This window comes from Diaphorina citri, unplaced genomic scaffold (assembly GCF_000475195.1).
Source record: "Diaphorina citri unplaced genomic scaffold, Diaci psyllid genome assembly version 1.1 scaffold1159, whole genome shotgun sequence".
Lineage (NCBI taxonomy): Eukaryota > Metazoa > Arthropoda > Insecta > Hemiptera > Psyllidae > Diaphorina > Diaphorina citri.
The window spans coordinates 52,230-73,115 of record NW_007378588.1 but is presented as its reverse complement, the minus strand read 5'-3'; the positions used below and the strand labels follow the sequence as shown (position 1 = coordinate 73,115).

At 42.4% G+C, this 20,886-nt stretch overlaps 2 protein-coding genes across 2 annotated transcripts; both read right to left on the bottom strand.

The window, feature by feature from the left end:
* Window positions 1–645: 645 nt before the first annotated feature.
* LOC103514518 (acetylcholine receptor subunit alpha-like 1) lies at window positions 646–19,686 on the bottom strand. The gene is made up of 11 exons (XM_026827466.1): window positions 19,590–19,686; window positions 8,432–8,689; window positions 6,846–6,890; window positions 5,066–5,175; window positions 4,380–4,440; window positions 4,129–4,248; window positions 3,493–3,696; window positions 2,692–2,979; window positions 1,802–2,009; window positions 1,137–1,318; window positions 646–759 (listed from the first exon to the last, which is right to left on the bottom strand). Exons 2-11 carry the CDS (start codon window positions 8,651–8,653, stop codon window positions 646–648), a joined length of 1,554 nt encoding a protein of 517 aa, XP_026683267.1. The 5' UTR covers window positions 8,654–8,689; window positions 19,590–19,686.
* Window positions 12,877–15,059, bottom strand: LOC103514514 (acetylcholine receptor subunit alpha-like 1). The gene is made up of 2 exons (XM_008479409.3): window positions 14,551–15,059; window positions 12,877–13,761 (listed from the first exon to the last, which is right to left on the bottom strand). The coding sequence occupies exons 1-2, from the start codon at window positions 14,722–14,724 to the stop codon at window positions 13,555–13,557; spliced, it is 381 nt and encodes a 126-aa protein (XP_008477631.1). The 5' UTR covers window positions 14,725–15,059; the 3' UTR covers window positions 12,877–13,554.
* Window positions 19,687–20,886: the final 1,200 nt, after the last annotated feature.

Sequence of the window (20,886 nt, the reverse complement as noted above, 5' to 3'; positions counted from 1 at the left end):
TGACCCACTTCAAGCTTCTTCATCAAAGCTCATAGTCATCATGCTCATTTTCCGGTTTGTTATTGGTTCGTTTTCGGTTCATTTCTGTCCGAATTAAAACCTGATTCTCTTCTAGTCCAGATACTTGGCTCGGTTTAATCAGATTATTTGAATCATTGTTCCCAGAAAGAAGGGCCTTATTTTTGTTCAGTGGCGTAGCGTCCACTGACCGTTACCGTACCTTGACTAGAACGTCTAGTGTGTACACTCGCATTTACTTGCCTTCAACAATCATTTGATCGGACCGTTACCGAACCGTGACTGGACCTTGACTGGCACTATAGTGTGAATCAGGCTTTATGTGTAGGGCGTGTATGGCGGCCATACACTCAAAATTTACTCAAATACCCTCAAATATTGACTTTAAATATTTATGAAGAAGCATGTGCATGACTTATGTAGTAATGTGCATGGTGGTGGAAATTAGTGCCGTACACGCCTTACACTTGACTTTAGACCACGCTACGCCACTGTTTTTGTTACTAACTAGCATAGGCCCTTCTTCTTGGGAACGATTGATTTACAGCTTACACGGAGCAAGTAGCTGGACTGCCTACTAACCCATTAGTACTGGAAGCGGAAGATGACATACTTATTGTAGATGACTTACTTATTGTAGAGGACAATATCCGGGAGCCATATATGTTCGGATGGGACATGGAGGGTATCTACGCCACCGTACTCCTCAGGACTCCATTTCAGTTTATAGTCCTCCCACTCCTGCAAGAAGTTAATGGGAGTTAGCAAATCACAGAAGTGTATGGAAGCCAGTCTAGCTAGCTTGGAAGGTAGCTCATAAGGCAAACGCCAAGTCAGCGCTAAGTCACGAATTCAATTCAGGGGACGAACTTTACTCTAAACAGATAAGGCTCGTTCTCGGAACGACTTTCTTCTATCCTGTCCTCCTCTTCGATTTCGGGACGACAAGACTTTCGTTGTAACAGTACCTTCTATCAAACATCTGTATACAAAATTGTGTAAACTATGGAACAAAATTGTGTCTGTATACAAAATTGTGACAGGTATTGTGAGGAAGATACTGTGTGTACCTACCAGGCAAATTATTTATCTATTGTAAGATAAATAATTTGCCTGGCCGTCTTCTCGATCTCCCGCGTCTGACGGCGTGGCATCAGGATCATCTGGTTGTCGAACGTCGGACTGACGTCCGTCCCGTCCTGCGTCGGAGGACACATCGACGTCGGACTGAACATGATGTCGTCCGCCTCCAGGTTGGAAATTGGAAGCGGGTCCCCGTAGCAGGGAACCACGGTACTACCTGGAAAGGTCGTGAGGAATGCCGGAATGGGGTTGAGTGTACATATATGGGAAATTGAAACACATCACCTGCCTTCGAGAGCAGTCCATTTGATACGAGTAAAGTTTTATTTATTTATGTTTTACGAGGTTTGGTAGAGGGACATTGAAGAGCGAAGGAAGAAGAATAAGACAAAGTCAGTCATTCCGTGAACAGACCTTATCTGTTTGGGATAAAGTAGGTCCCGGCAAGGAATTAAACACCCCTCACAACGCAGACGCTCTGCGCTACCCTCCAAGATAACTAGGCTTGGCTTTAGAAAGGTGAAACCGGAGCTGGTTTAAGAAAGTCTCTTCCAGAAGTGAGGTACCTACTCCTCATAATATGTCAAAATATTACGAACTTGGTTAGACTGCGGGGCAAAGGGATTTTCATTCCTATCAAAGCAGGATAAACAAGTATTCTATTCTAATTTATACGAAAAATGAAATCGTTCCCACATACCTGTATTGGAAACATCGTATCGGGAAGGTGGCAGCGAAGGGATATCGAAGTCAGTCTGATATCGTCCTCCATAGTCCACGTAGTCGGGGACGTCAAACACTTCCGTTAGGACCCCATCGGGAGGTTTGTCCAAATCGTCATCGTTGTCCTTTGCAGGCCTTTGAATGAAGAGGATCTTCGGCAAGACCTCTATGAAAACCTTGTGGACCTGGGAATGTGAAAAGACACAGATAATGTAAATTGTAATATCATGTTTGTTTGTAATACCTAAAAACAATGCAAGTGCAATAGTCTTTAAAAAAATTTGATGCGGCACACAAGGGATCAAGACCGCCTCAAAATAATAATAAATAATACCAAAAACTTGCTTAAAATACGTGCTCTCAAGAGTCTCAAGTCATTGAAGTAGATTTTGCCAATCAAATGTGTTCGACTGGTTACTTATGGCTGGAGTAGTACGGTAAGCACTATCCACTCCATTTGGACGACAAAAATAATGCACTTCTGTACAGCTACAAAACTACAAATTCAATTGATTCCCCCAACTGACAGTGGTTTTTGGACGAAGCTAGTAGCTGGACTGTATACTGGATCCAGCCCCATTCACGCAGGACACGATTTCTTTTCCGAACGACAGGTGAGAACGAGCCTTAACAAAAAGTAAAGAGAAGCAATCCACTCCATTTGGACGACAAAAATAATGCACTTCTGTACAGCTACAAAACTACAAATTCAATTGATTCCCCCAACTGACAGTGGTGTTTGGACGAAGCTAATAGCTGGACTGTTTACTGGATCCAGCCCCATTCACGCAGGACACGATTTTTTTTCCGAACGACAGGTGAGAACGAGCCTTAACAAAAAGTAAAGAGAAGATATTCAAGACTCACCCAAGGTTTCATGACGTGCGTCACCGGTGAGCGGAAGTTAACGTTGAGGACAGCGATGGTGACCACCACCGACAGCGTCACCAGAATCATGGTGAACAGGAGGTATTTGCCTAACAGCGGCACCGTCAGGGAGGTGGGAGGAATGATCTCCGCCAGAAGGAGGAAGAACACGGTCAGCGACAGCAGGATGGAAATGCAGAGGGAGACCTTCTCCCCGCTGTCTGAGGGGAGGTAGAAGACGAGCACCGACAGGAAGGAGATGCCCACGCACGGGATGATGAGGTTGACCTGAAGGGGAGAAGAAAATGAATTAGGGTTTAGTGCTATTTTTTCCAGCAAGGAGTTTAGCGTCGCTTTATAACTGCTAAGGTCTTTTTTTAAAGAGGTTTTATAGAGGGAACTGTAACTGCTAAGGTCTTATCGTCCCGAAATCGAAGAGAGGAGGGCAGGATAGGAGATAAAATCCTCCCCGGGCGGTAATCAAACCGCGGCCTAGCGCTTACAAGGCAGACGCTATACCAACCAAGCTAACTAGACTGGCTCTTCTTCTTTACCTTCTCCAACTCAAGTGAGGTCGGCGTCTATCACCGCCCGGCTGGCTCAGGAATTCCAGAAGAATAGGGGAGTCTTTTGAAGGAATACTCACCGTATAAAACAAGGTCTTTCGCCTCAGTGTGATGTTGAAGATAATGTCCGGATAGGGTTCCTCACAGCAGCTGTAGAACTTCTCATTTCTCACCCACCGCCCGGCTGGCTCAGGAATTCCAGAAGAATAGGGGAGTCTTTTGAAGGAATACTCACCGTATAAAACAAGGTCTTTCGCCTCAGCGTGATGTTGAAGATAATGTCCGGATAGGGTTCCTCACAGCAGCTGTAGAACTTCTCATTTCTCACTGCCGGAACCTTCATGATGTCCCATTCGACGGAGAGGTAGTAGTCTTGAAGGTCGATACCAATGTCGATCTTGTCCGAATCGGGGCCTTGCAGAATATGCTTCAAGTCCACCTAAGTCAAGAGGAAAACATTTTATGAGGACAATAACTGAGAAGGTAAGAATTGAGTAGTGTTGGTCCGACTGTCAGGTCTTTTTTTATGAGGTTTGGTAGAGGGAACGGTAACTGCTAGGGTCTTATCGCCCCCAATAAGGAAGAAAGCTAGCCGTTCCGAGAACGAACCCTAATAATTTCAGGATAAAATCCACCCCGGGCGGGAATCGAACCGGTGGCCAACTCTTACAAGGCAGACGTGCTACCTGATGGTGTGTGTACTTATGATCAGGTAGACGTGACAGGCGGACTTGATCAGGTGCACTTACTTACCTGTCACGTCTACTTGACAGTGAGTGACTGGCCTTAGACAGGTAGTCAAACATTCAAGTAAAACTCTCTAGTCATTATTCCTACCATTTATGATAGCTTATCCTTTTTATAAACTTACCGTGTATCCGTCGTACGTCCAAGAGCCGAACTTCATCACACACGTCTGGACGTCGAACGGAAAATACTCGACGTCGATTTCACAGAACGACTTGTAGATGGCGGGAGGGTTCCAGACGACCTTGCCGTCGTAGTGCAGGATGGCCTTGGTCATGATGGTCACCTCGTAGTTACCGTCCGCACTGGAAACATTATGGAAAGTTTTTGCAACCAAAATTAGCGTCCCGTCAACGCGGGAGGGTTCCAGACGACCTTGCCGTCGTAGTGCAGGATGGCCTTGGTCATGATGGTCACCTCGTAGTTACCGTCCGCACTGGAAAGATTAGGGAAAGTTTTTGCAACCAAAATTAGCGTCCCGTCAAAATGAGCAGAAACGAGTTTTCGTCAAATAACGTGAAAGAGTTCAATTTTGGTTGCAAAAACTCTCTATTATGAATGGCAGTGATGAGTGATGGCTCATCAACGGAAGGAAAGGTAGAAAAGAATACACTTTGGCGTTCGGAAAATAATCGTGTCGTGTGTAGGTGGGAACACTCTCATTTAAACTACATTGTCTACAGGACATTCTTGAAAAATCGGATGAAACTCACGACAGGTGGAAACAGGCCTTTGTAGAATGTAGAATAGGCTCGTTTCACACGTACACGGTTTACATTCGGTTTGTTATTGGTTCGTTTTCGGTTCATTTCTGTCCGAATTAAAACCTGATTCTCTTCTAGTCCGGATACTTGGCTCGGTTTAATCGGATGATTTGAATCATTGTTCCCAGAAAGAAGGCCCTTATTTTTGCTACTAACTAACATAGGCCCTTCTCCTTGAGAACGATTGATTTACAGCTTACACGGAGCAAGTAGCTGGACTCCCTACTAACCCATTAGTACTGGAAGCGGAAGATGACATAATTATTGTAGATGACTTACTTATTGTAGATGACTTACTTATTGTAGAGGACAATATCCGGGAGCCATATATGTTCGGATGGGACATGGAGGGTATCTACGCCACCGTACTCCTCAGGACTCCATTTCAGTTTATAGTCCTCCCACTCCTGCAAGAAGTTAATGGGAGTTAGCAAATCACAGAAGTGTATGGAAGCCAGTCTAGCTAGCTTGGAAGGTAGCTCATAAGGCAAACGCCAAGTCAGCGCTAAGTCACGAATTCAATTCAGGGGACGAACTTTACTCTAAACAGATAAGGCTCGTTCTCGGAACGACTTTCTTCTATCCTGTCCTCCTCTCTTCGATTTCGGGACGACAAGACTTTCGTTGTAACAGTACCTTCTATCAAACATCTGTATACAAAATTGTGTAAACTATGGAACAAAATTGTGCCTGTATACAAAATTGTGACAGGTATTGTGAGGAAGATACTGTGATGTGTACCTACCAGGCAAATTATTTATCTATCGTAAGATAAATAATTTGCCTGGTAGGTACACATATCTATCGAATCGGTGCTTGTGGACCAGACCTAATTGGTCACTACAGTCACTACAGTGGTCACTATTGGTCACTACAGTGGAAACACTACGTATATACAATCATATTATTGATCGAACTTCTATAATCTACACCTATGAGCAGCCTAACCGCAACCACAACCTTCAACGTATCCACATACATAGCTGTGACACCATTGAGTGATGAAAGCATGAAAGTGTCAAATTAGCAGCTGTATGCTGTGTCATATGGCAACCCAGACGCTGCGCAGCTCATCAATAAATTATTGATTGTTTCTCTCTCAGCAAATCTAAGGTAAGGAATAGCTATTATGTTAAGGCGGTCTCTTTCACTACGTATATACAATCATATTATTGATCGAACTTCTATAATCTACACCTATGAGCAGCCTAACCGCAACCACAACCTTCAACGTATTCACATACATAGCTGTGACACCATTGAGTGATGAAAGCATGAAAGTGTCAAATTGGCAGCTCTATGCTGTGTCATATGGCAACCCAGACGCTGGGCAGTTCATCAATAAATTATTGATTGTTTCTCTCTCAGCAAATCTAAGGTAAGGAATAGCTATTATGTTAAGGCGGTCTGTTCTTGATCCCTTGTGTGCAGCGTCTATTTTGGTTTAGGACTATTTACACTGTAAGACATAGCTAGTTGACAATAAATTATTATCTATAACTAGAAAATACGAAATAGAGATTTTTTGCACTGCTAACTAAGTGAGTAAGTGACGATAATTGAAACGTAAGACGTTAATTTGTCCAAATTGCGTTTCTACACATGCGCAGACACGAGTTTTCGTCAAATAACGCCCAAAAGAGACGATAATTTTGGTTGCAAAAACTTTCTAATATCAAAGATAAAAGTTGATTTTCACTTACCTGATTGACCCAGACATTGGTTGTCATGATTTGATTCTTCAAATTCTGAAATCAGAAGATAGTTCGAAAGAACATTAACAAAAGGGTCTTGAGTGTAGGAAACGAGTAAAGGAAATCAAACTAGGTACATATGTGACACAGCTTTATAGCGGCTGTAAATTATTATCTATAACTAGAAAATACGAAATAGAGATTTTTTGCACTGCTAACTAAGTGAGTAAGTGACGATAATTGAAACGTAAGGCGTAATTTGTCCAAATTGCGTTTCTACACATGCGCAGACACGAGTTTTCGTCAAATAACGCCCTAAAGAGACGACAATTTTGGTTGCAAAAACTTTCTAATATCAAAGATAAAAGTTGATTTCTACTTACCTGATTGACCCAGACATTGGTTGTCATGATTTGATTCTTCAAATTCTGAAATCGGAAAACAGGTCGAAGGAACATTAACAAAAGGGAATTTTGAGTGTAGGAATACGAGTAAAGGAAATCAAACCATGTGTGAACACAGCTTTACAGCGGCTGAGTTAACTCTACCTAATGCCGGGCACACAAGACGTTCCATAGATCTGTTAAACTGTGTCCACACATAGTCGACGCCGTCGATCGACTCGACAACATAGATTTACTTCTTCACCTCGTTGATCGTCGACTATGTGTGGACATTAGATAGCCTGAGCTTGAGTGGCTGGCATAATTCAGCCTATATAGAAACAAATACCACATATGGAAAAGAAACACAAGCCGTCAGTTCATGCAAAGCTCACGTGAAGTTTCAGAGTGCTTGATGAAAAGCTCACTTCATTACCTATGCAGGTAATAAGTCATGATGAAGGAGGCAAAATGATTTTATCTCTTCACAAGTAGGATTCCTACCTGTTCATCTTATCCTATATTTCAAAACTCAAGTGTCTGTTACCTCGTTGCTTCCAACCCCTTTCTCCAGTGGCGCGTTCTCGATTGAAGCTATGAGCTTCCCTTCTCCTTTATGCTAAGGCGGTCTCTCCTCGAACCCTTGTGTACCGCGTTTTTTTTTTTTTTTTTTTAGGGCTATTGCACTAATCTCTTTCCCACCTTTTTACTTTTGGCATTCACCAAAAGCTTTCAGCTCCTAGGAGACTTGTTAATCTGGGTGTGTCCACAAAGAGTAAACGGCCTGTCGACTATGTTTAGACACACCTTTAAGATTCATTTGACTTGTATGGCCTTAACTTGGCTGCTAACTCATGGGTCAATAGGTTCCTCTTTTGATTTATTAAGAGTTTTGAGAGAGTAACTGCTATGGCCTTATCATCCCGAAAGCGAAGAGGAGAACAAACATTATCTGTTTAGGATAAAATCCTTCTTCCGGCTGGAATCGAACCCGCGACCTAGCGCTTACAGGGCAGACGGCTTCCCCCCTTGAAAAACTCACGTCACGCCACTGCCTCTCTCCTCTAGGAATAAACGTTTGAGTTTTTTTTTCTCTTTCAACCTTTGAAACGATGAGAAAATTGAAAAGTATTTAAGTGGCTTTTATGCAGTTTTTCTTTTTTTTTTTTTTGTAATTTGTAATTTTTCTCTCCCCCTCTCATTCTCATTGAGTTGACAGAACTTGGAAAATGCTTTCCGGGATTCTGTTTGTATAATTACGCCTACTATTTTTAAAACAATTTTTGTCTAGACTTTAGGGTCGGCCACTCACTGTTATTTAGACATGATCAGGTGTCAGTTCTACCTGATAGGGTTTGTCCTCATCAGCTATCAGGTATACCTGGCAGATAGACATTTTCAGCCGTACGTGTCAGGTCTACCTGATAGTGTATGTGCTCATCCAGGTATACCTGATCAGGTGATCGGATTAGGTGTCCCTGTCCCTGTCAGGTCTACTTGATAATGAGTTGCTGGCTTTAGGTCTACACGTTAACCATGTCTTGTATTTAGGTATTTCTTAGAGGGAAAATCAAACGAGAACTCACCACTTCAATAAGCTGCGACAATTTGAGGCCCATTTTTACAGTGAGCTTGTCGGAATTGTTGCCGACCGGCCGAATCAGTCGGTTGTAGTTGCTCAGGAGATCATCATAGAGGCGCTTAGCCTCGTCATTCCCCTGGGCTATGATCACCGAGAACACCAGAAACGTGAGAGACGGGAACAAGACGTGCATGGCGGCGGTTCGGGGCGGACCAAATATCGTCATGAGTGAAAAGTGGTCCTACGCGGCCGGATCAGATATCTGAAAAGAATAGAATAGAATATACCCTGTTTATCCTGCCCGAATAGGACTGAAAAGTCCCTTCACCCCCGCAGTCTAAACAAGGTCTCGTATATTTGATGGGTTAAATGGAATGGGAGATGGGAAAAGGAAGAGAGGAGTGATTGAAAAGTGGTCCTTCGGGCCGAATCAGTAATGTATTGTGTGTTACACATTGCATATGTCATCGAATTGAAGGCGCTCATAAAAACAGAGAAAATAATTTTTAGTGACAATGATTCGTAGAAGCTTAATGTGCTAACCCATCTTTTAGAGATGGTTGTCCCTACACCTAAGCCTCGGAGTGGGCTTTTTGAATATTTAGTGACATTGAAGTTCAGTCAACATGGGCCTGGTTGCTTCGGGGTGAAGTGTCAGCTTCATTCGAACTATAGTAGGTGCTTATACCTCCTAGGTTTCACTTCCAGCAAAAAAAAAAAAAAAAAAAAAAAAAAAATATAAAAAAAAAAAAAAAAAAAAAAAAAAAAACTTAAAAAAAAAAAAAAAAAAAAAAAAAAAAAAAAATATTTGGCATGAAGCCTGAAGTAGAACCTTTTGATAGTTTATTCTACTATGTGCTATTAAGTGCTAATCCCAGGGTTTAAATCATTGTTATATTCTGGAATTTAAACCAGAGAGACAAAGACAGGGAGAGAGAGAGAGCGAGAGAGAGAGAGAGAGAGACGGAGGGAGATTGATTGATTGATTGATTTGGGTACTTTATTTTACATAGTAATTAATACAATAATACACCTCCTAAGCTAATTCTAACTTATTTTAGAGGTGAGCTCCTCTCAAAAATTACATCATAATTTTACTTATATTTTTCTCAGTTTCCCTATTTATAACCCAACCACACTAAACCAATAAATAAAACAATAATATGATAATAATCCAGATTATTCAGAGAGAAGAAGAGAAAGAGAGAGAGGAAGGAGTTCAATTTTGGTTGCAAAAACTCTCTATTATGAATGGCAGTGATGAGTGATGGCTCATCAACGGAAGGAAAGGTAGAAAAGAATATACTTTGGCGTTCGGAAAAAAATCGTGTCGTGTGTAGGTGGGTACTGTGTCGTGGGAACACTCTCATAACTACATTGCCTACAGGACAATCTTGAAAAATCGGATGAAACTCACGACAGGTGGAAACAGGCCTTTGTAGAATGTACTCGTAGAATAGGCTCGTTTCACACGTACACGGTTTACATTCGGTTTGTTATTGGTTCGTTTTCGGTTCATTTCTGTCCGAATTAAAACCTGATTCTCTTCTAGTCCAGATACTTGGCTCGGTTTAATCGGATGATTTGAATCATTGTTCCCAGAAAGAAGGCCCTTATTTTTGCTACTAACTAGCATAGGCCCTTCTCCTTGGGAACGATTGATTTACAGCTTACACGGAGCAAGTAGCTAGACTCCCTACTAACCCATTAGTAGGTACTTGGTTGGAAGGATGTAGAAAGAAAGGGGGGTTGTAATATGGGGAGTGGGGTGGTTAGATAAAAAAGGGGGGGTGGGGGTGGTTAGAGATATTCTGGATAGGAGGAAGAAGGAGGGTGTGGAGGGGGAATAAAAAGGAAGAGGGATGCAGAAAAGGTAGTGGGGGGGGTAGTAAAGAACTGGGTAGTTAGAGAAAGAATTTAGTTAGGGAGGTAGTAGGAAGGGTGGGGATGAGAGGGGTGTAAAAGGGGGAGGGAGTGGTTAAATAAAGGATGGGTGGGGGGTAGTTAGAGAAAGGATGGGAGAGAGAGATAAATTATATCGGAGACAGAGTCCCGTGGGATAGAAACAGTGGGAGAGAGGGAGATGGAATTATGTACATCAAGAGAGAGGAAGAGAGAGAGAGAGAGAGAGAGAGAGAGAACCAGAGAACGGAAACAAAGCACAAGAAGGGGGAGGTAGTAGGAAGGGTGGGGATGAGAGGGGTGTAAAAGGGGGAGGGGTGGTTAAATAAAGGATGGGTGGGGGGTAGTTAGAGAAAAGATGGGAGAGAGAGATAAATTATATCGGAGACAGAGTCCCGTGGGATAGAAACAGTGGGAGAGAGGGAGATGGAATATATGTATAGGAAGAGAGAGAGAGAGAGAGAGAACCAGAGAACGGAAACAAAGCACAAGAAGGGAGAGAGAGAGAGAGAGAGAGAGAGAGAGAAAGGGGAAAAAATTGAGGACAAAAAGGTGTGGAATTCCAAAGAGAATGTAGAAAGAATGGTAGAGAATGCCATGGGCATTAACCCCACCCTTGATCAAACTTTATTTTGTACTTACCTATATGTACATTATGTCACCATTTGTAAATACAATTTATTCTGTAAATAAAGTTTGATCTGATCGTTTAATAATAAAGAAAAGAGGAGAGGAAGAGAAGGGGAAAGTGGAGGATTTGAGGGAAGGAGGGGGTCGAATTTCAACGAACTTTCCCGAACTCACCCGAATATCCCAGGCGACAACAACATCGTGTTTTCTCTCTCAACTCTCAACCCCTCTCTCTTTCCCTCTCCCTATTTCTTCCTTTCTCTCTCTCTCTTTATTTCTCTCTCTTTCTCCCTCTCCTTTATCTTCTAGTTTTATTTTCTCTCTCTCTATCCCTCTCTCTCCCGTCCCCACTTTCTCTTCCCATCTCTCTCTCTTTCTATATCTCCCTCTCTCACACTCTTTCTCATTCCCTATTTCTTTCTCTCTCTGTCTTTCACTCTATCTCTCTTTCGCTGGTTTCGTTATGTTTTTAATATATACCTTTCCTTCACTCTTTCTTAGTTGAACATTTTCACCCTCTCTCTTTCTCTTTTATCCGCTAGTGTGCTAGTTTTATTCTCTCGCTAGAAGGAGAGGTGGAAGAGAAAGGAGAAAAGAGAGGAAAGGAAGAGTACGAGGAGAGATGGAAGGAAGTAGTAGAGGACAAGAATAAGGAGGTAAAAGAATAGGAGAAGAAGGGGAAAGAAAAAAGAGGAGGCAGAAAAGGAGGGGAAGGGGAAGAAATGAAAAGAAGAGATACAAAAAGACATCTTTTCTTTATTCTGCTATCGCCATTCGGCGAAAGCTAAAGCCGCTACAACAACAACAACAACAACAACAACCTTAGTGCCTTAAGTTGGAGCCTCTATCTCGTCTAAGGGGCGATAGAACTATGCCTTTGGCACTAACCCTATCTTTGCTTGTTGAACACTCCCACCCTAAAAAAACTAGGTCTGCCAAAACTAACAAAATGTTAAGCACCAGAAAAAAAAACACACTTTCAGGCAAGAGAAAATTAGTCCAAAAATTTCCAAAAATAAATTAATTTACCCTCAAAACTAGGTGGTACACAGGGGTTTTCACTCAGTAAAAAATCACTACAAAATGGTTTTATAAATTATTTTACCCTTAAAAAAAACCTCAAAAATAGGTCTTAATTATCAATTATTTACCTAAAAAACCTCAAAAAACTAGACACACAAAAACCGTCACCCCGTTTTCGACGGCAGAAAACTAAGCAAGCACCACAAAAAATCGGCCCTTTTTCTCTCTGAACGGTTCGCAAATTTTTCTCTCCGAGAGGAAAATTCTCTTTTTAGCCTGAGCAGGATTCGAGAAACGAGAAAAAGGGAGAAAGATTCGACTGGAGATGTATAGGAAAATGGAAATGGAGGAGAAAACGCCCCTCCACCCCTTCTGAACGGAGGGGAGAATGCCCCTCCAGCCCTCCCCCCCCTGAATGGAGGGGTGGGGACCCCTCCCCCGGAATGTAGAGTTTGGAATGGGAGCATACGGTGGAAAAGGAGGTGGGTGGGAGGAAAGATGAGGAGGGAGGTGAAGGTGGACGTGGAAGGGGATGAGAGGGAGTAGGATGAGGGGAGATAGGAGTAAGGGAAAGTATTGGAAAAACGGGAGGTGAATATGAATAAAAGGGAGGAGAGGGAGGAGGTGGAAAAGAAGAAAAAGGAAGAGGAGAGGATAGGCGCGACGGAGGAGAAGTAGATGAAAGGAGGGAGGAGGTGGTGGAGTAGGAAGGAGGCGAGGGAGGGGGTGAAGGTGAGAAGGAGGGACAAGAAGCGAAACAGACGAAATTGGAGGCGAGGCAGAAGGTGGAAGAAAAGGGGAAGGTATTGAAGAAGAAGGAAGCGAGGGGAGAAGGGCAGAAGATGGCAGAGTAGGAGGGCGAAAAGGAGCTAATAGAGGAAGTTAAACTGCACTCAAATACCTTTTAGGTGTAAAAACACATAACTGAGGGCAAAAACATCGAAGCGAGGAATTGTGGGAATCACAATCTAAGTTTAAAAATGGTTTAACTCCTTAATGAAGCAATCTGATTGCCCAGAACGTTCGGGATAAACCAATCAGATTGCTGAATCCAGGAGTTTAAAAGTTAAACCAACAGCAGTATATATTTATAACGAAAATCCCAGATGAGGTCTGTCCTCGGAACTGCTGGCTGTCAGGACGATGAGTTCACTGTTTTTACAGTTCAGTTCATTCTAAAGGCGTGTCCACACATAGTCGACTGGCCATCGATCGACGTCCGTCGACTGTGTGTGGACACATCTTAACAATCCTCTTACATAATAGAGAGTAAATTTTGGCCAACCAGATTATATTATCTTTGAAATGCTTCGGAGCCAAAACCAATAAAGTGGCTGTATGGGTTTATTTTTGACCCAATGCAAAAGAAAAAATCTTGAGAGCCAGTTTTTTGTTCATAAAATTCTTAAGGGTTTAAAAAAGTGTGTAAATCCAAGTTTAGACTTTGATTGTGGTCCAGGCCATCAGTGACCAATAAACAAGGTCCTGTGCACCCAATTCAAATCAATGACCAATAAACAGGGTCCTGAGTACCCACTTCAAGCTTCATCAACAGGGTCCTGCTGACCCACTTCAAGCTTCTTCATCAAAGCTCATAGTCATCATGCTCATTTTTTTCTCCGCCACCTTACTATGGAGAACATCAATGGGCGTCGAATCATCGTACAGGGAAGGGGCTTGGAAGATGATGAGGATGGTGCCCATGATACAGGCGATGGTGAAAATCCAGAGGAAGAGACGATCCAGAACCATCGCCACGTACTTCCAGTCTTCTATCACCTGCAACGGAAAGACAGATCAATTAAGGTACAATCACACTACTATCACATCACGTGAGCTCACGTCACTTGAGGACAGTGTGGCTATCATGAACGAAATCACCTACTATTATTATGGAAGAACTATGAACTACATCTTTCTGACTCCCATTGAGATCACGTGAGGTGGTAGTAGTGTGTTTCTACCTTTAAGTTTCTGCTTTGATTCGCATTTTCCTTCTTTGAGTAACATTTCCTTCTGGAACTCTTTGACTCATATTTTCTTAGTTACTACTTTGTTAGTAAAAGAAGTCAGTTACTTAAATTTACCTACTTTGACATATTCGTACATTCTTCTAACTAAGGGGCGATATTAATGTCGTAAGCATCCTCTTCCGTCCGATCTTAGGAGGTGGTAGTAGTGTGTTTCTACCTTTAAGTTTCTGCTTTGATTCGCATTTTCCTTCTTTGAGTAACATTTCCTTCTGGAACTCTTTTACTCATATTTTCTTAGCTACTACTTTCTTAGTAAAAGAAGTTAGTTACTCAAATTTACCTACTTTGACATATTCGTACATTCTTCTAACTAAGGGGCGGGATTAATGTCGAAAGCAATAAGCATCCTCTTCCATCCGATCTTATGTTTTTAGAATAAAGTCCGGCTTGGGCGGGAATCGAACACTCACATTTTCGAACTTGTCCTTGTTCCTGACGTGCTGCGCGATGAACCGCGAGTCCTCAATCGTCTTCTCGATCTCCCGCGTCTGACGACGTGGCATCAGGATCATCTGGTTGTCGAACGTCGGGTCACATTTTCGAACTTGTCCTTGTTCCTGACGTGCTGCGCGATGAACCGCGAGTCCTCAATCGTCTTCTCGATCTCCCGCGTCTGACGGCGTGGCATCAGGATCATCTGGTTGTCGAACGTCGGACTGACGTCCGTCCCGTCCTGCGTCGGAGGACACATCGACGTCGGACTGAACATGATGTCGTCCGCCTCCAGGTTGGAAATTGGAAGCGGGTCCCCGTAGCAGGGAACCACGGTACTACCTGGAAAAGTCGTGAGGAATGCCGGAATGGGGTTGAGTGTACATATATGGGAAATTGAAACACATCACCTGCCTTCGAGAGCAGTCCATTTGATACGAGTAAAGTTTTATTTAATTTATTTTTTACGAGGTTTGGTGGAGGGACATTGAAGAGCGAAGGAAGAAGAATAAGACAAAGTCAGTCATTCCGTGAACAAACCTTATCTGTTTAAGATAAAGTAGGTCCCGGCAAGGAATTAAACAGCCCTCACAACGCAGACGCTCTGTGCTACCCTCCAAGATAACTAGGCTTGGTGAAACTGGAGCTGATTTAAGAAAGTCTCTTCCAGAAGTGAGGTACCTACTCCTCATAATATGTCAAATTATTACGAACTTGGTTAGACTGCGGGGCAAAGGGATTTTCAGTCCTATCAAAGCAGGATAAACAAGTATTCTATTCTAATTTCGATAGCGGCTGAGGTAACTCTATCTAATGCCGGCCACTTAACACGTTAGAACGCAACGGTCTGTTAAGCTCTGTTCACACATAGTCGACCCCGTCGATCGATGATCAATCGAAGTCGACTGAAACCGTACACTGCCTCGACAACATAGATTCATCTCTTTCGACTATGTCATAGCGGCTGAGGTAACTCTATCTAATGCCGGCCACTTAACACGTTAGAACGCAACGGTCTGTTAAGCTCTGTTCACACATAGTCGACGCCGTCGAACGATGATCAATCGAAGTCGACTGAAACCGTACACTGCCTCGACAACATAGATTCATCTCTTTCGACTATGTGTGGACACATCTTTAGACAGCCTGAGCTTGAGTGGTTGGCATATTAATTCAGCCTATTTAGAAACAAATACCACATATGGAAAAGAAACACAAGCCGTCAGTTCATGCAAAGCTCACGTGAAGTTTCAGAGTGCTTGATGAAAAGCTCACTTCATTACCTAGGCAGGTAATAAGTCATGATGAAGGAGGCAAAATGATTTTATCTCTTCACAAGTAGGATTCCTACCTGTTCATCTCATCCTATATTTCAAAACTCAAGTGTCTGTTACCTCGTTGCTTCCAACCCCTTTCTCCAGTGGCGCGTTCTCGATTAAAGCTATGAGCTTCCCTTCTCCTTTATGCTAAGGCGGTCTCTCCTCGAACCCTTGTGTACCGCGTTTTTTTTTTTTTTTTAGGGCTATTGCACTAATCTCTTTCCCACCTTTTTACTTTTGGCATTCACCAAAAGCTTTCAGCTCCTAGGAGACTTGTTAATCTGGGTGTGTCCACAACACATAGTAAACGGCCGTCGACCGACGGCCTGTCGACTATGTTTAGACACACCTTTAAGATTCATTTGACTTGTATAGCCTTAACTTGGCTGCTAACTCATTGGGTCAATATATAGGTTCCTCTTTTGATTTATTAAGAGTTTTGAGAGAGTAACTGCTAAGGCCTTATAATCCCGAAAGCGAAGAGGAGAACAAACATTATCTGTTTAGGATAAAATCCTTCTTCGGGCTGGAATCGAACCCGCGACCTAGCGCTTACAAGGCAGACGGGTTCCCCCTTTGAAAATCTCACGTTTCCCACCTTTTTACTTTTGGCATTCACCAAAAGCTTTCAGCTCCTAGGAGACTTGTTAATCTGGGTGTGTCCACAAAGAGTAAACGGCCTGTCGACTATGTTTAGACACACCTTTAAGATTCATTTGACTTGTATGGCCTTAACTTGGCTGCTAACTCATGGGTCAATAGGTTCCTCTTTTGATTTATTAAGAGTTTTGAGAGAGTAACTGCTATGGCCTTATCATCCCGAAAGCGAAGAGGAGAACAAACATTATCTGTTTAGGATAAAATCCTTCTTCCGGCTGGAATCGAACCCGCGACCTAGCGCTTACAGGGCAGACGGCTTCCCCCCTTGAAAAACTCACGTCACGCCACTGCCTCTCTCCTCTAGGAATAAACGTTTGAGTTTTTTTTTCTCTTTCAACCTTTGAAACGATGAGAAAATTGAAAAGTATTTAAGTGGCTTTTATGCAGTTTTTCTTTTTTTTTTTTTTGTAATTTGTAAGTTTGAGTTTTTTTTTCTCTTTCAACCTTTGAAACGATGAGAAAATTGAAAAGTATTTAAGTGGCTTTTATGCAGTTTTTCTTTTTTTGTAATTTGTAATTTTTTCTCTCCCCCTCTCATTCTCATTGAGTTGACAGAACTTGGAAAATGCTTTCCGGGATTCTGTTTGTATAATTACGCCTACTATTTTTAAAACAATTTTTGTCTAGACTTTAGGGTCGGCCACTCACTGTTATTTAGACATGATCAGGTGTCAGTTCTACCTGATAGGGTTTGTCCTCATCAGCTATCAGGTATACCTGGCAGATAGACATTTTCAGCCGTACGTGTCAGGTCTACCTGATAGTGTATGTGCTCATCCAGGTATACCTGATCAGGTGATCGGATTAGGTGTCCCTGTCCCTGTCAGGTCTACTTGATAATGAGTTGCTGGCTTTAGGTCTACACGTTAACCATGTCTTGTATTTAGGTATTTCTTAGAGGGAAAATCAAACGAGAACTCACCACTTCAATAAGCTGCGACAATTTGAGGCCCATTTTTACAGTGAGCTTGTCGGAATTGTTGCCGACCGGCCGAATCAGTCGGTTGTAGTTGCTCAGGAGATCATCATAGAGGCGCTTAGCCTCGTCATTCCCCTGGGCTATGATCACCGAGAACACCAGAAACGTGAGAGACGGGAACAGGACGTGCATGGCGGCGGTTCGGGGCGGACCAAATATCGTCATGAGTGAAAAGTGGTCCTACGCGGCCGGACCAAATATCTGAAAAGAAATAAAAGAATAGAATAGTATAGAATAGAATATAGATATACCTTGTTTATCCTGCCCGAATAGGACTGAAAAGTCCCTTTACCCCCGCAGTCTAAACAAGGTCTCGTATATTTGATGGGTTAAATGGAATGGGAGATGGGAAAAGGAAGAGAGGAGTGATTGGAAAATGGTCTTCCGGGCCGGATCAGAAATATTAAAACAGAGGGAAACGTGAGAGACGGGAATAGGACGTGCATCGTGTTAGATCGGGGCGGACCAAATATCGTCATGAGTGAAAAATGGTCCTATACGGCCGGATATATCTGAAAGCAAGAGAGGAATGATTAAAAAAATGGTCCTTCGGGCCGGATCAGAAATCTATTGTATGTATTACACATTGCATATGTCATTGAATTACAGGCACTCATAAAAACAGAGAAATTAATTCCGCCTGTCAGGTAGACCTGACAGGCGGAATTTTTCAGGTGTACCTGTCAGGTCTACCTGATAGTGTGTGTGCTCATTAGGTAGACCGTAGACCTGACAAGCAGACTTTTTCAGCTGTACCTGTCAGGTCTACCTGATAGTGAGTGGCTGACCTAAAACATTGACTCGTAGAAGCTAACCTGTCTTTTAGGTCTATTTGCCCCTACACCTAAGAATAGAGTGGGCTTTTTGTGTATGTAGTTGAAGTACAGTCCATATAACTTAGACCTGGATGTTTCGATGTGAACTTGGCTTCATTCGAACTAGGTATAGGTTTCATTCGCTTCCAGAAAAAAAAAAAAAAAAGATTTGGCACAAAACCAGATGTAGAAACTTGATAGTTTATTCTACTATGTGCTATTAAGTGCTAATCCCGGGCTTTAAATCATTATTATATTCTGGAATTTAAACCAGAGAAACAAAGACAGGGAGAGAGAGAGACGGAGAGAGAGAGGAAGAGAAAGAGAGAGAGAGAGACGGAATTCCTTTTTCACCCGTGGAATGCCTGAGGGATCTATGCGCTACAATTTATCCAAGTTAGTTCTCTCTCTTTCTCTTTTCTCTCTCTCACTCTCTTTCATTCCCTTTCCTTTTCTGCCTCTATTTCCTTCCTTTTATCTCCCACAAATTCCCATGTCTCTCTCTCTCTCTCCCTCTTTCTCCTTCTCTCTCTCATCTCTCTTACTCTCTATCTCCTTCTCTTTCTCTTCTTTCTCTCACTCTCTATATCTCTTTTGCTCTAATTGGATTAATTGCGTGACACATGTATGTACGTAGGTGGGGTTCAGTTTCATGTCAGGTCATAATTATAATACCCAGGGAGCCATAACTATATCCTCCCCCGCGTAGGGGGGCCTCTCTCTCTCCCTCTTTCTCCTTCTCTCTCTCTCATCTCTCTTACTCTCTATCTCCTTCTCTTTCTCTTCTTTCTCTCACTCTCTATCTCTTTTGCTCTAATTGGATTAATTGCGTGACACATGTAGGTACGTAGGTGGGGTTCAGTTTCATGTCAGGTCATAATTACAATACCCAGGGAGCCATAACTATATCCTCCCCCGCGTAGGGGGGCCCCGGAGGCATTTAGGGGGACCCCAAGTATACTATACTTATGGTCGGGAGTTGGGACTACAGTATGAGTAGGTTTTCGAATTTTGGATTAAGCAATATCTGATTGGTTGAAAAATTTGAAATCAACCAATCCGATTAACCCTAAACTTTTTTTTAAGAGGTTTGACAGAGGGAACTGTAACTGCTATGGTCTTATCACTCTTATTGTCCCGAAATCGAAGAGAGAAGGAAGACAGGATAGGAGAAAGCCAGCCGTTCCGAGAACGAACTTTATCCGTTCAGGATAAAATCCACCCCGGGCGGGAATCGAATCCGCGGCCTAGCTCTTACAAGGCAGACGCTCTACTTTCCAAGTGAAGTAGGCTGGCAAGAGATATAGGAGAAGAAAAGTAATAATAGAAATTAAAAATGGAATATTTTTATGTACATATACGTACTTACCTCTCGTTCATTTTGATCCGCTTCTGAGAAAATAGTTAGACTTGTGATCACATGGGTAATAGGTATTCAGATTCTTCAGGCAATCAGCAAACAGATGGAATCCGCGGCCTAGCTCTTACAAGGCAGACGCTCTACTTTCCAAGTGAAGTAGGCTGGCAAGAGATATAGGAGAAGAAAAGTAATAAATTAATAATAGAAAGTAAAAATGGAATATTTTTATGTACATATGCGTACTTACCTCTCGTTCATTTTGATCCGCTTCTGGGAAAATAGTTGGACTTGTGATCACATGGGTAATAGGTATTCAGATTCTTCAGGCAATCAGAAAACAGATTATTCGAATGTTAAATTTTACTTCAGTTCTGATTACCTAACAGGCTAACAATCAGCATGTGGCTTTTAAAAAGCTATACACCTATCAGACTGGTTACATCAGCAACATAAAAAGGATGACCTTTTTTCTATAAGGCTAGTCACTCACTATCAGTTAGACCTGACAGGTACACCTGATCAGGTCCGCCTGTCAGGTCTAACTGATAGTGAGTGGCTGGATTACCTAACAGGCTAACAATCAGCATGTGGCTTTTAAAAAGCTATACACCTATCAGACTGGTTACATCAGCAACATAAAAAGGATGATCTTTTTTCTAAGGCTAGTCACTCACTATCAGTTAGACCTGACAGGTACACCTGATCAGGTCCGCCTGTCAGGTCTACCTGATCAGGTCCGCCTATCAGGTCTACCTGATAGTGAGTGGCTGTCCTAAAGGTACGTTCAGCACCGTCCCTTCTCAGTATTGTTGGTCAGCTTGTTAGACATTTTACTCCATAATAAAAACAACAATGTTGTAAAACAATGTGGACAAAGATTTAGAATTTTATAGACCACATAAGTGTGGGATTAAGATAAACCGAGGATTTCCCTATACTTAATAGCCAGGTCAACCTTGGATTGAACTCAATCCTGAGACAATCCACGGTGGTAAAACTCGACCTTAGTGCCTTAAGTTGGAGCCTCTATCTCGTCTAGGGGCGATAGAACTATGCCTTTGGCACTAACCCTATCTTTGCTTGTTGAACACTCCCACCCTAAAAAAAACTAGGTCTGCCAAAACTAACAAAATGTTAAGCACCAGAAAAAAAACACACTTTCAGACAAGAGAAAATTAGTCCAAAAATTTCCAAAAATAAATTAATTTACCCTCAAAACTAGGTGGTACACAGGGGTTTTCATTCAGTAAAAAATCACTAACAAATGGTTTTATATATTCTTTTACCCTTAAAAAAACCTCAAAAA

Coding starts and splice junctions, on each gene's coding strand:
- LOC103514518 (XM_026827466.1), bottom strand. CDS start 8,653: ATGACGATATTTGGTCCGCCCCGAACCGCCGCCATGCACGTCTTGTTC. Junction 2,980..3,492: donor GAAAGACCTTGTTTTATACG/GTGAGTATTCCT, acceptor TCTCCCCTTCAG/GTCAACCTCATCATCCCGTG. Junction 760..1,136: donor CGCGGGAGATCGAGAAGACG/GCCAGGCAAATT, acceptor AACTTCTTGCAG/GAGTGGGAGGACTATAAACT.
- LOC103514514 (XM_008479409.3), bottom strand. CDS start 14,724: ATGTTCAGTCCGACGTCGATGTGTCCTCCGACGCAGGACGGGACGGAC. Junction 13,762..14,550: donor ACAAGGACAAGTTCGAAAAT/GTGACCCGACGT, acceptor TTTCCGTTGCAG/GTGATAGAAGACTGGAAGTA.